Source organism: Hemicordylus capensis, chromosome 3 (assembly GCF_027244095.1).
Source record: "Hemicordylus capensis ecotype Gifberg chromosome 3, rHemCap1.1.pri, whole genome shotgun sequence".
Classification (NCBI taxonomy): Eukaryota; Metazoa; Chordata; class Lepidosauria; order Squamata; family Cordylidae; genus Hemicordylus; species Hemicordylus capensis.
This window is the reverse complement of record NC_069659.1, coordinates 45799070-45812571: the sequence shown is the minus strand read 5'-3', so window position 1 is coordinate 45812571 and position 13502 is coordinate 45799070. Positions and strand designations below refer to the sequence as shown.

At 43.8% G+C, this 13502-nt stretch overlaps 1 protein-coding gene across 1 annotated transcript; it reads right to left on the bottom strand.

The window, feature by feature from the left end:
• Positions 1 to 893: 893 nt before the first annotated feature.
• Positions 894 to 13051, bottom strand: LOC128350951 (zona pellucida sperm-binding protein 4-like). The gene is made up of 12 exons (XM_053309886.1): positions 12811 to 13051; positions 11762 to 11880; positions 9480 to 9579; positions 7961 to 8122; positions 5489 to 5676; positions 5003 to 5100; positions 4708 to 4835; positions 4011 to 4200; positions 3785 to 3932; positions 2035 to 2113; positions 1805 to 1912; positions 894 to 1057 (listed from the first exon to the last, which is right to left on the bottom strand). The coding sequence occupies exons 1-12, from the start codon at positions 13022 to 13024 to the stop codon at positions 912 to 914; spliced, it is 1680 nt and encodes a 559-aa protein (XP_053165861.1). The 5' UTR covers positions 13025 to 13051; the 3' UTR covers positions 894 to 911.
• Between the last annotated feature and the right edge of the window lie 451 nt (positions 13052 to 13502).

The window sequence follows — 13502 nt, the reverse complement described above, 5'->3', positions numbered from 1 at the left end:
AGAACACTAAGGCAATGTAGCTGAAGGACTGAGATACTCCCATCTGTTGCAGTTGGCAGCAACTCCTATAGATTTCATAACAGACCAGCCTTAAGTGGATAATCTATTTGTTTTAGACTAGTCTTTTACAGTATGCTGTGCTACTTTTAACCCAATTCTTCATTGGACAGCAGCAGGTGGGCCTACACATTTAAATAGAAACTAGAATATTTGCATCTCCATGCCAGAGCCAAGTGATTAAACTGGTGTTCCTTTCTAAGGTCTGTCACTGTTTAACTGTATGGACTGCCAACAATCTCTAGCTCAGTACATCCAAGTACTTATTTAGATTAAGAATGCTAGTGTAACCCTGACCATTACGACCAGTACAATTGGTAGGTTTTCTGAACTGGCAACTAAAGGGTATATGATCTCCCCTCCCACTTAATGGATTGTGGAGCAAACTCAGGAGGTCCTTAGTATCTTCTAGAGTTCAACCCTAGCAGAAAGCTCCTAAGCAGAGAAGGAAAGAGTAATTTAGAGATATTCTATTCTTTTATAAACTTGCTTATGTATTGCAGTTCTTCTTTGGGCAAGATTTGCATGCTGGTTTTATATTCTGGATGGGCCCACTTGACCTCATTTCATCAGATCTTCGTCATTTCGGCTGCTCACCCATGGGACTTTGGGACTAGAAAACAAATGTAAGTGTTTATAAACCCTTGAGTTTGGCATAAGAAATTGGTTTTTTGTTCTCTCTCATAACCACTGGGAAATACACTGTCTCAAAATATACAGATATATAGAGACTTGAACCCCCAAACCCCTTTTCTGGAGTAAAAGGGGTTACACTAGTATTACCATTTAAGAGATTGTGTTGTGTTGAGCTTTAGTAGAGACAATGCGAAAAGACATTTCTTCATTCTGGTTATTTATTGGAGGTTAGCTTGTTCACATTTTGTCCTCTTCCAATATTTTCTTATTCCAACAAAAATCAATGCAACAAAGACAACTCCCACTGCAACAACAAGTGCTCTCTCCCATTCTTCAGATAGGATTGGATCAGACCAGTGGGGAACTGCAAGAGAAGGTAGGCCATCAATCCTTCACATAAATTCCTTTTTTTCTGTTGACTTTTCTATAGTGTAATTCTGCATATCCATCAGTATCTATGCCTCAGTGCAGTCTTCTCACATGATCTTGCACTACCTAGCCCACCATTGATATATTCCATAGGAGCCTTTAAGCAGCCTTGGAAGTTTACCTAAAGGTAGTATAGAGATTGTATCTGCACCACCTCACCATCAATATGTATAGAATAAGCTGCAGCCAGCTTATGCTGATAGGGTGAGTATAGAGTGTACCCAATTAAGTTCCCCATCCACAAATAACCCCTAGCTTGCATTATGTAGCAGCTTAGATTAACAGCTCATCTGAACAGGTCTCGTCAAGAGGGCTGTGCTTGACAGCTTGCTTCTTAGAGACCAGCATGGCTTCCTAGAGCAGTTTCCCCTCAAGGTTAAGTGAGCTAGCCCTAGTGTCTGTGGCTATAGAGTACATTCTCCAATCCAATGGGGAATATTAGACCAGTGCAAGATAAAGCAACTAAGCAAAGTGCAACAGTGTATACCCTAGATCTTTCAATGAAGGCATGACACCAACACAACAAGTTATGGGTTCCAACAAAAATTCAAACTATATTAGAAATAAAAGACCTTCTCCTACCCAGAGGTATTTACCATTTAATCTGAAAGATTAAGTGATACACTAATGTATTCTACAACAGAATCCATAGTATACAACAGCTTCATGTTTCTCCACTCACCTTTCTGCTCAGTTTGTGCTTTACTGATCTGGAAGTCCACAGCTCCCTCTGCTGTCACCAGGCTCCTTGGAGTATCCTCAGGGGTCTGGTTTTCTGGTGTTCTCCTGGCTGTTTTAAATGAGAGGTTAGTGTCCAATTGTTACCCCAGACTAGAGTCTTCTTCATTCTACCCTTTTCAGGATTTAGAACAGAAAAATAAATGGATTCCGTCAGTAATTGGTTGCCATTACCTCTGACCCCGAGACAGCGAGCCATGCAAGATTCTTGTGCTGATGGGACACAGGCAGAAGCACTGCAGTGGAAGTACACCTGGTGAAGACATTCAAGTCAGAAGGAGCACTTCGAGTACAAGCCTAAAAAGGCTGCTTTATCTGCAGCAGTTTGAGTCACTTGTTGCACAGCATCCTTACTGCATGCTCCAAGTATGACTAAATTATCCACTCTATTCAGTTTAGTAGCATTTAACTAGACTTTAGTGTGTTAACTGGTGTTAGTTTAGTTTAGAAGGCTTGTTCAGGCATGCCAAATATATGGTAAAGGTAAAGTGTGCCATCAAGTCTGTGTCAACTCCTGGTGCCCACAAAGCCACCAGTGGTTTTCTTTTGGTAGAATACAGGAGGGGTTTACCATTGCCTCCTCCTGTGCAGTATGAGATGCCTTTCAGCATCTTTCTATATCACTGCTGCCCGATATAGGTACCAGCGGGGATTTGAACTGGCAACTTTCTGCTGGTTAGTCAAGCATTTCCCTGCTGTGCCACTTAGGGGGGCTAGCCAAGTATATGCATCCTCCCCATATTTCAGTCCTGTGACTGGAAGACAGAGTGCCTTTTGTTCTAGAGTTCTATGACTGCCAACATCCAGACTCTTACCCCCAGACCTTGGGGCCCCGGTATGTGGCCTCCAAATGTCTAGGGGGGCCTCTTGCCACTGTCTCACTGAACCGCCAATCTTTTCTGTAATTTTAGCCGCTGTGTGTGTGGTTGGCAGGTGTGTGTGTGAGCCAAGCAGGCTTCCCCTCCCCTGTGGCAGCGTACGGGCTTGCGATGATGTATCTCAGCTGCACCGGAGTGCCTTGCAATTCTCAAGGGCTGCTGGGCTGGACAGACAGACCCAGCAGCCACCACTGCCCTGGGTGTGGGGGAAGTGTGCCATCAAGTCTGTGTCGACTCCTGGTGCCCACAGAGCCCTGTGGTTTTCTTTTGGTAGAATGCTCAGCTCACCCCCACCCTCCGGCCACACAGATGGTGGCTAAAATTACGGGAAAGATCGGCAGTTTGGTGCGATGGGGCAGTAGTGGCAGCTTTCTTTTACACAAAGGGTGGCCTTGCGGGGGGGGGGGCACGTGCACCAAAGTTGCCTAAGCGTGTCACTGCCAACACCTATTTGCTAGTTAGGACCAGTTGCTTCATTGAAGACTCTGCATTTCTTGGCCAATTCCCTATGGCAAGACCTACCTCAACAGTTGACCGAAGCTGTGGCATAGCCAGGTTGCAGGTGGAAAGTTTGGAGCACACCCACCCTTTGCTCACTGTAACCCACCCCTTCAGGCGCTGCTCATGGTTTTGTCGTTTCCCACCACATTGAGTTTCTCTTCCTTTCCTACTACTGCCCAGCATATATGGCTGCCCTGATAGCTTCCCTTTAGCTGGGCAAAGTACACATGAGGCACCATTTGAGGGGTCAGCAGAGCAAGAGTTACTTCTAAGGAGGTCTTGCCTGACCCCTCAAATAGTTCAGTGCATGTGCATTTGTCAGCCAGCATAGGGTTGCTGTGAGCATGGTGGCAGCAAATGTGGCCCTGGACAACCCATGCTGGATGCACATGCGTGCCCAAATGTAGCAATGCCCCTGCACCCAAACATTTTACCCCAAGTGTAACATGATTTTCTAGAGCTATGTTTGGAAATTGAGCTTAAAGAGAGGTTGTATGTAGCTTTCATAAGAGTTAAAGCCTTGAGTGCAACAGAACAGATCTTACTGGTCCAGTCAGTGCCTGTCGGGAAGCAGAATCCACAAAGGTGAAAGTGCTGACAACAAAGCGTAGGTAGTGTGATGGAAACTGTAGTCCTGAAGCTGCTTCAACAGTGACAAACCGAGTCTGGTAATTATCACCCCCATATGGACACCTGAAAGAGAAGGCACTGCAGTAGGACAAGCGCTTTTCAATAGGCTCAGTTTTTCAACCTCTCTTCAAGGAATGTTACCTGTTCACCAAGATGGACCACTGGGGCTTCTGCAGAGGATTAGTGCTTGATGTGGCCCAGCACTCATGGAGAACCAAAACCAGGTTTGGGTCTGTCCGTTGCAGGATCCGTACTTCAAGGAAAACTGGATCCCTCAAAACCTTGACTACAGGGTAATCCCTGTTGGCATAGTATTCACTGTAGAGTTGGTCTGTGGAGCAAGATTTCAAGGTTGTTATATGCTACTATGAGGTTTGCTATATGATCTGTCAGTACTGAAAGGAATGAAACCTATACAAGCTACAGACAGATATCATAGTTGCCCAATATTTGATAGACATCACTTGCCAAGACAGCCTATTGTCATATGCCTTTGCAGGCTAACCACAATACCTTTTTAGCCTCTCAGTGTATTCTGCAGAATGGCTACTTGTCCATCATCTGGAGCTATTATCTCCAGGGTGCAAAAAAAGCAGTCGTATCACTAGACTAGAAGATGTTACCAAGTTTGTAGAGACATTTACACATTGCTGTACTTATAAGCTTCACTAAAAGTACTGCATGAATCCACTGGTCTGTTTTGGATCAATCTTTGAAGGTAGGAATTACATTCCAATATTTTACTGTGCATGGGTAGAACTAGAAAGCAATTTATACTTCATAATCTAGAAGAGTGCATTGTCAGTTACTGGTTAAATTGGACATAGAACGGACTTACCAGTGGCAATTCTTAACTCTAAATTGAGTGGACCATACTGAGTAACTGAAGGAGGTGGAGGCAGGGTAAAGACTTTTACTTCAAGTGGGAGATAGTCCCCTGTTGAATAGCTACAGCTGATGTACAGCCTAGTGAATAGGAAAGATATTTAAAGAAGTTATTTAAGATACCACTTTCCCAAAAGATTGACAGCTACTTTGAGAACAGTATCTGAATTGTTAAGTTAATCCCTTCCTTCCCCAGACACAAGAGAAGGTTGATCTCTCTACCTCAAGAGAATGTCAGATACCATTACCTAAACATGCTGTCTCGTGTGATGGAGCCCGTATTCCAGTTTTGGACATCCTGGTAGGCTATCAGCTCGTTTGCATATACACCCTGGCCACCAGCCACCTATTGCAACAGGAAGAATTAAACTCTGCTAAGTCCTCCAGCCATCCTTGCCCACCAAGATAAAAAGGAAAAAGTGAACCATGGATTGAAAAAAAACCTCAAGACACTTTTGCAGTTTATTATTCACTTTGACATTTAGCAGCAGAGAGCAACTTTGGGAAAGATGTAAATATCTGATTGAGACAAGGCGGGTCACATGTCCACCATGCCCATCTTAGGGTCCTGAACTATGGAATAGCCATGTAGGCAGTTAATCACAGTACCTCACTACATTTTCTAGAAGCAGATTCCTACATCCAGGTGCAAATCCTAAGCAAGTGGTGTGACACCATCAAGGTGTACACAAATCAGAATCTTTCAAGGAAGGTGGTCTTATATTTGTTCCTACCTGGAAAGTAGTTCCACAAGCAGAGAGTGGGAACTTGTAGAGGGCAAAGGCATTGTTCTTTGTCACAGGCACACAGCCACTACCATGTCCACTGACAAGACGCATAGATTCCAGAATTAGTGATGGTAGAGTCACATCCCTTGATACTGCTATTGAGAAGTGCCCATCTGGTGTGCATTGTGCAGTCACTAGAAAGAGAGCAAAAGCCATTGGAATGGAGTTCTCAGTTTCTCAGAGTTACTTTACTTTTTGTTGCCTATATTTCTAACCTAGAAATATATACCAGGTGGTTTATACATATCAATAAACCACCTGGCTTTGAGGAGCAGCAGCAATATGATTTCTGCTTTAGATATTAGGCTGTATTGAGTGGGAATATTGCTTTTTAGCTTTCAATATACCACTTTGAGGTTTATGGAAAAGCTATTTATAAAATCAAGTATAAGATAGATAACCCACTCAGATTGTGTTGCCTCTTTTAAGATGTCCAAGCTCAAGTTCTAGCCAATTCCAAAACAGGATTTTGTACTAGTTTTGCAAATTTACGTTTCCCTGAATTAGCTTCACCTCTAGTGTTCTGCCAACTCCACCCACACAGGCAAGGAAGAAGAGTTATTTGAATTGACATTACAAGTTTGAGATGAAGGCCATCTCCAGACAGGAGGCTTCCTCTGCGATGTGCAAGATTCATAGGTCCCTGTAAAGACTGTTTGCAAGAGCTGTTTTAAGGGATGCAACTTTAACACTTATTTTGCTAGTTCATCCCGCTGTTATGTGTACACACCAGAGTGTCTTGCAGGTTGAAGTTGTTGGAAAGTTAAAGGACTTTGCGCTGTCTCTTGTCTCAGACAGTGGAGGACAGACTAGTAAGTCAGAGGGTTAGAGGGTCAAGATATTTGTCATCCCTTCTCCACTGCTCTGATGCTATCCCTTTGAAATGTAGATTGCTAATCTTAGGGGATTCAACTTCCTCCCTCCTTCTCTCTCTCACTACCTGCCCGCCTACCTTGCAACATGGCAAGTTCCTCTCCCTGCACCATAAGTGCAGAGAGGATGCAGAATCCATCTGCATCCAGTTAGATAGATTAGAGATCCTAAATCTTCACTTTCCTATCTAGAATGGAATTCCTTAATAAATGCCTTTTATATTGATTTGAAACTATGAATTGGCTCCAAGTTACTTTACTCTCAACACACACGCAGGCCTAACTAATCTACCTCTGTGTTGTGCCCCTGTGCACTCTGCTATATTGAGAAAGGGATTCTCTCACCACAGAATTTCCAACAGAAGTCACTCTGGTCCTCCCTCTGGAACTGGCAGCCTTCCTTGTTCACTACTCACTATGCACACAGATGTGGAAAACTTGGGGCAGTCCTGGGGCAGAGGACTTGAGGCAGAGAAAAGGTTCATCTCCTCTCTAAAGATCCATGGCCTCAGGAGTCCTAACTCCTCTTTCTCTGGCTTGCCCATTCCATCTTAGGAGCCCTCCACAGTCACTAGCTCAGCTTCATCAACTTCCAGCTAATTAAATAGCCTCCTGCAGGCTGCATATGTGTTAGGGGCCAAGATTGTGGTCTCCAAGAAGGCAGCCTGGAGCCTTCTCTGCCCAACCCTCACCTTACTTGGGTATCTCCCACTAATGTAGGGAATGGGTTGCTAGCTTCTAGAATTCCACCCCCTCCATTCCTCCTAGCAAACCTACATGGGTAGAGCTTAGCTGTCAGCTGACCAGACAGTCACCCCACAGCCACATTTCTGTCATCACAAGTTTCTGCACCTCCTCTTTTCCACTTCTAGCGCTGTCCTGGCAGCAGCTCCCTTGCTCCCATTTGCTCCACCTCTAGTTTAAGCATACTCTGCACATGCACACTGTTTCACTGCCCTTGCTTCTCCACACCCCCAGCAAGAGCAGATCACCAACATCCTGAACAAGTTCTACTACTTCTATAAATATTTACACTCTGCTTTTCAGGAGTGGCACTCAAGTGGGTGTGTGGCATACCCAGTATTGGGTGTTTGACAGCCTGCTGTGTACATCAGAATAAGGAAAGGAAACTAGATCTCCCAGGCTGCATGAACTGTTCATGCAATTCTCCTTCCATGCATGTTTTGCTAACATTCATACATATGAAAGTAGCATATGCAGCCTGATATAGTGTATTCATATAACAGAAAAGTCCCCCCCCCATATATTATGTGGCTTTCCATGACCAAAAAATCCAGGAGGGGGGTGTCCCCCTGATTCTCAGTAACATAGTGTGTAAGGAGTAGTCCAGTTGATCTATTTCACTGCATTAACCCATAGTTCATGAAGAGAACTCCATAGAGTTTCAGTTTTCTGCTTGAAGGTTACAAGCTCTCTAGTCCGGATGTTTGGTTTCTCCAGCACCACTCACATGAAGCACTTCATCCTCAAGCTGGACTCAAGTGATGACTACAGCAACCTAACAGTACAAGCATTTTCATCCTACCTGTATTGCCATAGTAACAAGCAGCATGAAGATCACCAGGGGTGTAGCAGCAGCCTTTTCTCTCACATTCTCTTTGAGATACAGACTGGGTGGCACAAGGAATCCGGTCTTGTCTCTGCACATCCTGGCACACACTGCTGCTTGGAGCATCTAGAGCTAGGGCTGAAGTGTTATGGATTGTTCGAGTCACACTGTCACAGAGAGTCTCACAGCACAACCTTTCTCTATCCATTGTCAGGTACTGCTACCCCTCTAATATGTTCTATATCAACATGTAGTGCCCAGGATTTGTGTTCCTGAATGTACATTTGAATTACATTTAGACCCCTTGGAAGATAAGTTTAAGGTGTTAAACAAATGCCATTCACCCCCTTCATCCGAGATGGAGTCATTTATGCAATACCGTATTTTATGGACTATAAGATGCACTTTTTTCCTCGAAAAATATCCGCCAAAATTCAGGTGCATCTTATACTCTTAACTGCGTCTTATACTCATAAGCCTGCCCAACAGGTTCGAGGAGCGGGGGGCTATCCCCCAGCAAAGCCTGTACCGATGCTAAAGGAGGGGGTTGGGGCAACCCTCTATTAACCCCGTGCCGCCTGAGGACTGCCGCTCCAGCTCACCCTCCGCCGCTTGGGCCGTGGACTCCTCCTCCTCCCCCGACAAGCCGGTGGCCTCCGAGGATCATGCTACCACAAAAGCTTCCAGCACCCGGGCCCTCCTGCGCTGCCGCTGGGCCCTCGCCTGGTCCGTGTCGGCCTCGAAGGCCGAGTCAAAATGGCAGCTGTCACTGTGCACACCTGCACGTGCCGCGGTGGCCCTTCTTCGAGGCACCTGCTCCCGCAGTGGGGAGCGTCGCCGTGGATGGCCCTTTGCCCGGGGGGGGACGCGGTGGTCCTGTGCGTGGCTGAGGCATGTTTGGTGGCGGCCGCACTCACAGCGGAGTGGTCCGCTTTCGCTGTTTGTGCCCTCGCTTTCTCTGTTCTGGGCCTAAGGCCCTGCAAACAAGGCACTCTGCTCCATGGCAGAAGGAGGGAAAGGACAGAGCGGGGCGTGGTGAGAGGGCTTGGAGGGGAGATGGAGGCGAGAGGAGAAGGAAAGTTCAGAGAAGTGAAGAGGAGGAGGAGGACGACGACGACGACGGAGGGAGGGGAGGAGGAGAAGGAAAGTTCAGATGAATGTTTTCTGGGATTTTAAAGGTCTGTTTGGTTTTATAAATAATGGCAAATGTGTTTTTTTTAGTTTGGCTTTGTAAACTATTGATAACAGTTTAATTTGTTAAAACTCTGAAAAACTGGATTAAAATTATGGTGCGTTTTATAGTCCGTAGCATCTTATAGTCCATAAAATATGGTATAACCTGTAATTCTGTATTGGAGCGACAATATTTCAAAAATATTAGTTATAGTCTCTTCCTCTGCACATCTGATGTCCTGTTCGTCAATAATTCACTTTTGCTTTCATCCAAATAGCCCAGGGAGCCCATTCAAGAGGTCAATGAACTTCAAAACCATACCTGGCAATTGGATTGGGCAATTCAGCTCCTGTTCATAGGCAAGGACTTTACCAACAGCATCTTGTCTTTCAATTCTGAAAGTCATCAGGAAGTTGCCATTCTGTACATGGAGGAGGATTTGCCACTGAATTAGTGAGGTCATGGCAGGGGGGAAAAACTAGAAAAAAGTCCCCTGCTAACTGGGCAAAGAGGCACCTTTTAAACATGGTGATTCTCTTACTTAGCAGGGGGAGAATAACTGGCCCTATCCACCCCCAGCACAGTACCGCCAATGACTGTTGTTGATATCTATCTTTTGTTTCATTTTAGATTGTAAGCCCTCTGGGGGCAGGGATTCATTTTATTTGTTCTCCATGTAAACTGCTTTGGAAACTTTTGTTGAAAAGCAGTATATAAATATTTGTTGTAGCAACAGCAGCATTTAGCCACAATTTGTATTCACCTTTCTACTATGCAGTTGGAAAGTGTTTCATGTGTTACAAAATACCAACTTGGAAGATAACTAGTTTAGGAATTGGTGTTAGAGCTGCAACCTGGGAAAAGACAAAGTCGAGATGATAGCCATCTAATAATAATTCTGTTAGCCACCCCATAACAAATTATTCTTTGGGCAGTTCACAACACCTGAAGGAGAACACATAAGAGCCACAGAGAACATGTCTGCTTCTTCTGAGGGTAAGACTAGACCCTTGCAAACTGGGCAAAGAGGCGACTTTCAGAACCTTATATTAAGTAGGGGAGAGTAACTGGCCTTGTTCAACCCAAATACAGCATATCTCCAGTCAGAAGAGCAGCTAGGTAGTTTTGGACCCTGAACCAATGGGCTTATACCCCCCCCCACACACACACACAATAAGCAGAATGTGTGTGTGTGTGTGCGCGCACACACACACACACACTTCACTACAAACCCAGAGCTCTGGGCCAGAGCACATTTGCTAGATGTGGGGGGGGGGGAGAGAGACTATATAAGCCAAAATTGATTCATATAGCTTCCTGACCGTTCACAGACCGACACATCATGTGCCCCTTGCTCCACAGTTCTTGTCATGTAGATCTTTTGGATCACAAACCAACTTGAGCATAGTGCATTTATTTAAAAAAATGTTTGTTCAAATGTAATGGTTGGTTTCATTGTCATTAAAAGTGAAGTACTCTATGGATAGAGAAAGCTTTCTGGCAGCTTTATTCCAGTAGGGGAAAATCCATTTTTAAGAGTTACAATTGACTAATTTCCTTGAAATAAGGGTAGAGTCCTGCCATCTTGGACTACATGTATGCCCAGCCATTCTGAAAATGTAAAGTGTTGGGCAAAAGGGGCGAAGCATGTTGCACTTTTAAAATGAAGTCAAAGGGCAGATTCCTTCACATGGGGGTGAGATGATGGTCGGGGGGGGGGAGGGGGCTTCAACTCCAGAAGTTTGTTTGTTTGTAGTTTTCTACCATGAAGCAAGCCACTTATAGGACTTTAATTCTGATTATTTTATACTTCAAAAGAAGTAAACCCAATGGATTGGCTGATCCATTTCAAAATCAACACAAGTCCTACTAACCTGTACTACATCTGTGCCAGATTTCAGAACTCTAGGCCAAGCCATTCAGAAATAAGAAGGGACCTTCTACGAGAGTGGGCACAGAGACCTGGGTCCCCAGGTCTATGCCTAATGGTACCCTTGTCTCCATTGACTGTTGCTGGTTTCTACCCTTGTATTTCTTTTTAGACTGTGATCCCTTTGGGGACTAGGAACTATCTTTGCCCTGTTCTCAAAGTGCATAAGTAGTAGCAGCTACCAACTGGTTGAAATTACAAGAAAGGAGATTTAGGTCGGATATCGGGAAGAATTTTCAAGCTGTGGAAATTTAGGAATAGAATAGGGTTTTTTTAGTGGAGATTATCAGAGGCTGAACAGCCATCTGTCAGGGGTGCTGCGATGGTTTCCTGCACCAAGCTGGGGGCTGGACTAAAAGACCTCCAAGGTCCCTTCCAGCTCCAGAATGCTACCATACCACATTTAGGAAGCCAGGTGTGATGATCCTTCATACATCTACCCACATTTGCTATGCAGTTTGCCTTCCATTATGAAATCCAATATGTGAACTAGCCTTAAGTTGACAAAGACCTGAAACACAATTTAATGTCAAAGGCATATAGCAAGTACATTATAGATCAGGTTTTTGCTCAACAGTTTGAATCAGTGAGCACCTGCAGTTTTTGGTGACTAGTATCAAGCAATTAGCATACATTTGGTTCCTTTTAGGGCATCCAGGCATCAATACATTACCTTTCTGATGAAGAAGCATCCTGCATACGGAGCTGTAACCACTGTAGAACCATCATGTTTCTGAGATATGGAGACACCACACGTAGAGTTCTTAAGGGGATGGAACTGGCCTTCTGAATCTAGAGAGAAGGCAAGTGGCCTCTTGAAATCTTTCCTTAACACAACAGCTTCTACTCCCAGTAACTGGATTATAAGGAGGTTACTTAATGGTACAGCTGGGAAGTGAATTGTTTAGTGAGTAAGAGATTGCTGGTTCAAATCCCCACTGGAGAAACACCTATATCGGGCACCAGCAATAAAGAAAGGTACTGAAAGGCATCATCTCATATTGCACGGGAGATGGCAATGGTAAACCCTTCCTGTATTCTACCCAAGAAAACCACATTGCTCTGTGGTCACCAGGAGTCAAAACCAACTTGAGGGCACACTTTACCTTTATTTGCCAGTTGCCACATTAGTAGGTTACAGCATATACCAAGCATTTAACATCTTACTCTATACAAGGATATTTTCTGCTTAGACAACTCTGTAACAAGAATCACTGCATTTCAACTCTATTATGTACTTGCTAATTAAGACAAGCAATGCTTAAGTTCAAGTGAAGGCGTGTATAAGCTGTTTCCAAGTGAAAGTTTAAATCTTATCTGGAAGGCTTCAAGCCTAAACAAGACCCATCTACAAGTATAATGTAAGGCCCTTACAGCCTCCTGCTAAGAAGAAGCATCAAGTACTATGAAACTTACAGATGAATAAGTGTGTATAGAGTTGTGGTCTTAGTGTATTTGTAGCCCCCTTAGGAAAAAACAGGTACTAAGTGAAGTAATAGAAATAGGATTTGTGGCAAAGTTAGAAGGCAGACATCAGTTTCAGAAACCATTATTCCTGACTGTATCTAAGAATTTTTGTACTACTTGCCTTTTTACCATTAACCACCATAGACAGCCAGCTCCTTAGGAACAATCTATATGTATTTTGAGATACAGGGACAATCCCCTCTCTCCCTAAGTAATTATTGTGATAAGAGAGTCTAGGTCACAAAAATCACTTACCCAACATACTCATTAGGGAAATAATCTCCATTTGGCTTGCAGGCAAGATAAACTTCAAGCCTTCTCTACCACAGTATAATCCAGTATGGCTCCATAATCTCACAATATCTGTTAAATTACTAGGAGTAGGAGCACCCAAAGCCATTGAAAATGACCAACAAAACATCCAGAACATCATTCTTAAGGGAGCTGAGAACCACTTTACTTCTCCCATCCTGCTCTAGCAACTAACAATAGCTCTATTAACCAAAAGAAATCTTTAAATAGGCTTAACTAAAGTGTGATTAGACAGAAGCAAGGCAGGTGTGTAGTCTTGGGGCCAAGTTAAACTACAGCATACTCTTTCCAAAAGAGCATTAAAAATAATCAATTTACACTTTTCAGTTGCTCTTCCCTTTAAATTCCTGCAGCACCTTTTCCACCTTTATCCAGTTTTATTTGTTCTGAAATTAGTTTTCTAGATAGATCCTGCCATATATTTGCTGGGGCAAAATAAACAAATTTCAAAATGGTAATAAAAGATGCAGCATCTGAAAATCTCTTCTGCTCCTTTACTGGGTCAGAATAATAATAAATGATATGTCTGAGTAAACAGAAAAAAAGTAGATGAATGCAAGGAGATGGAGAAAAAAGGTCTAGTTTGCACAAAAGCCAAGTTTCTGTTGCCAGCTCATGAAATGCTGAACAGTGTA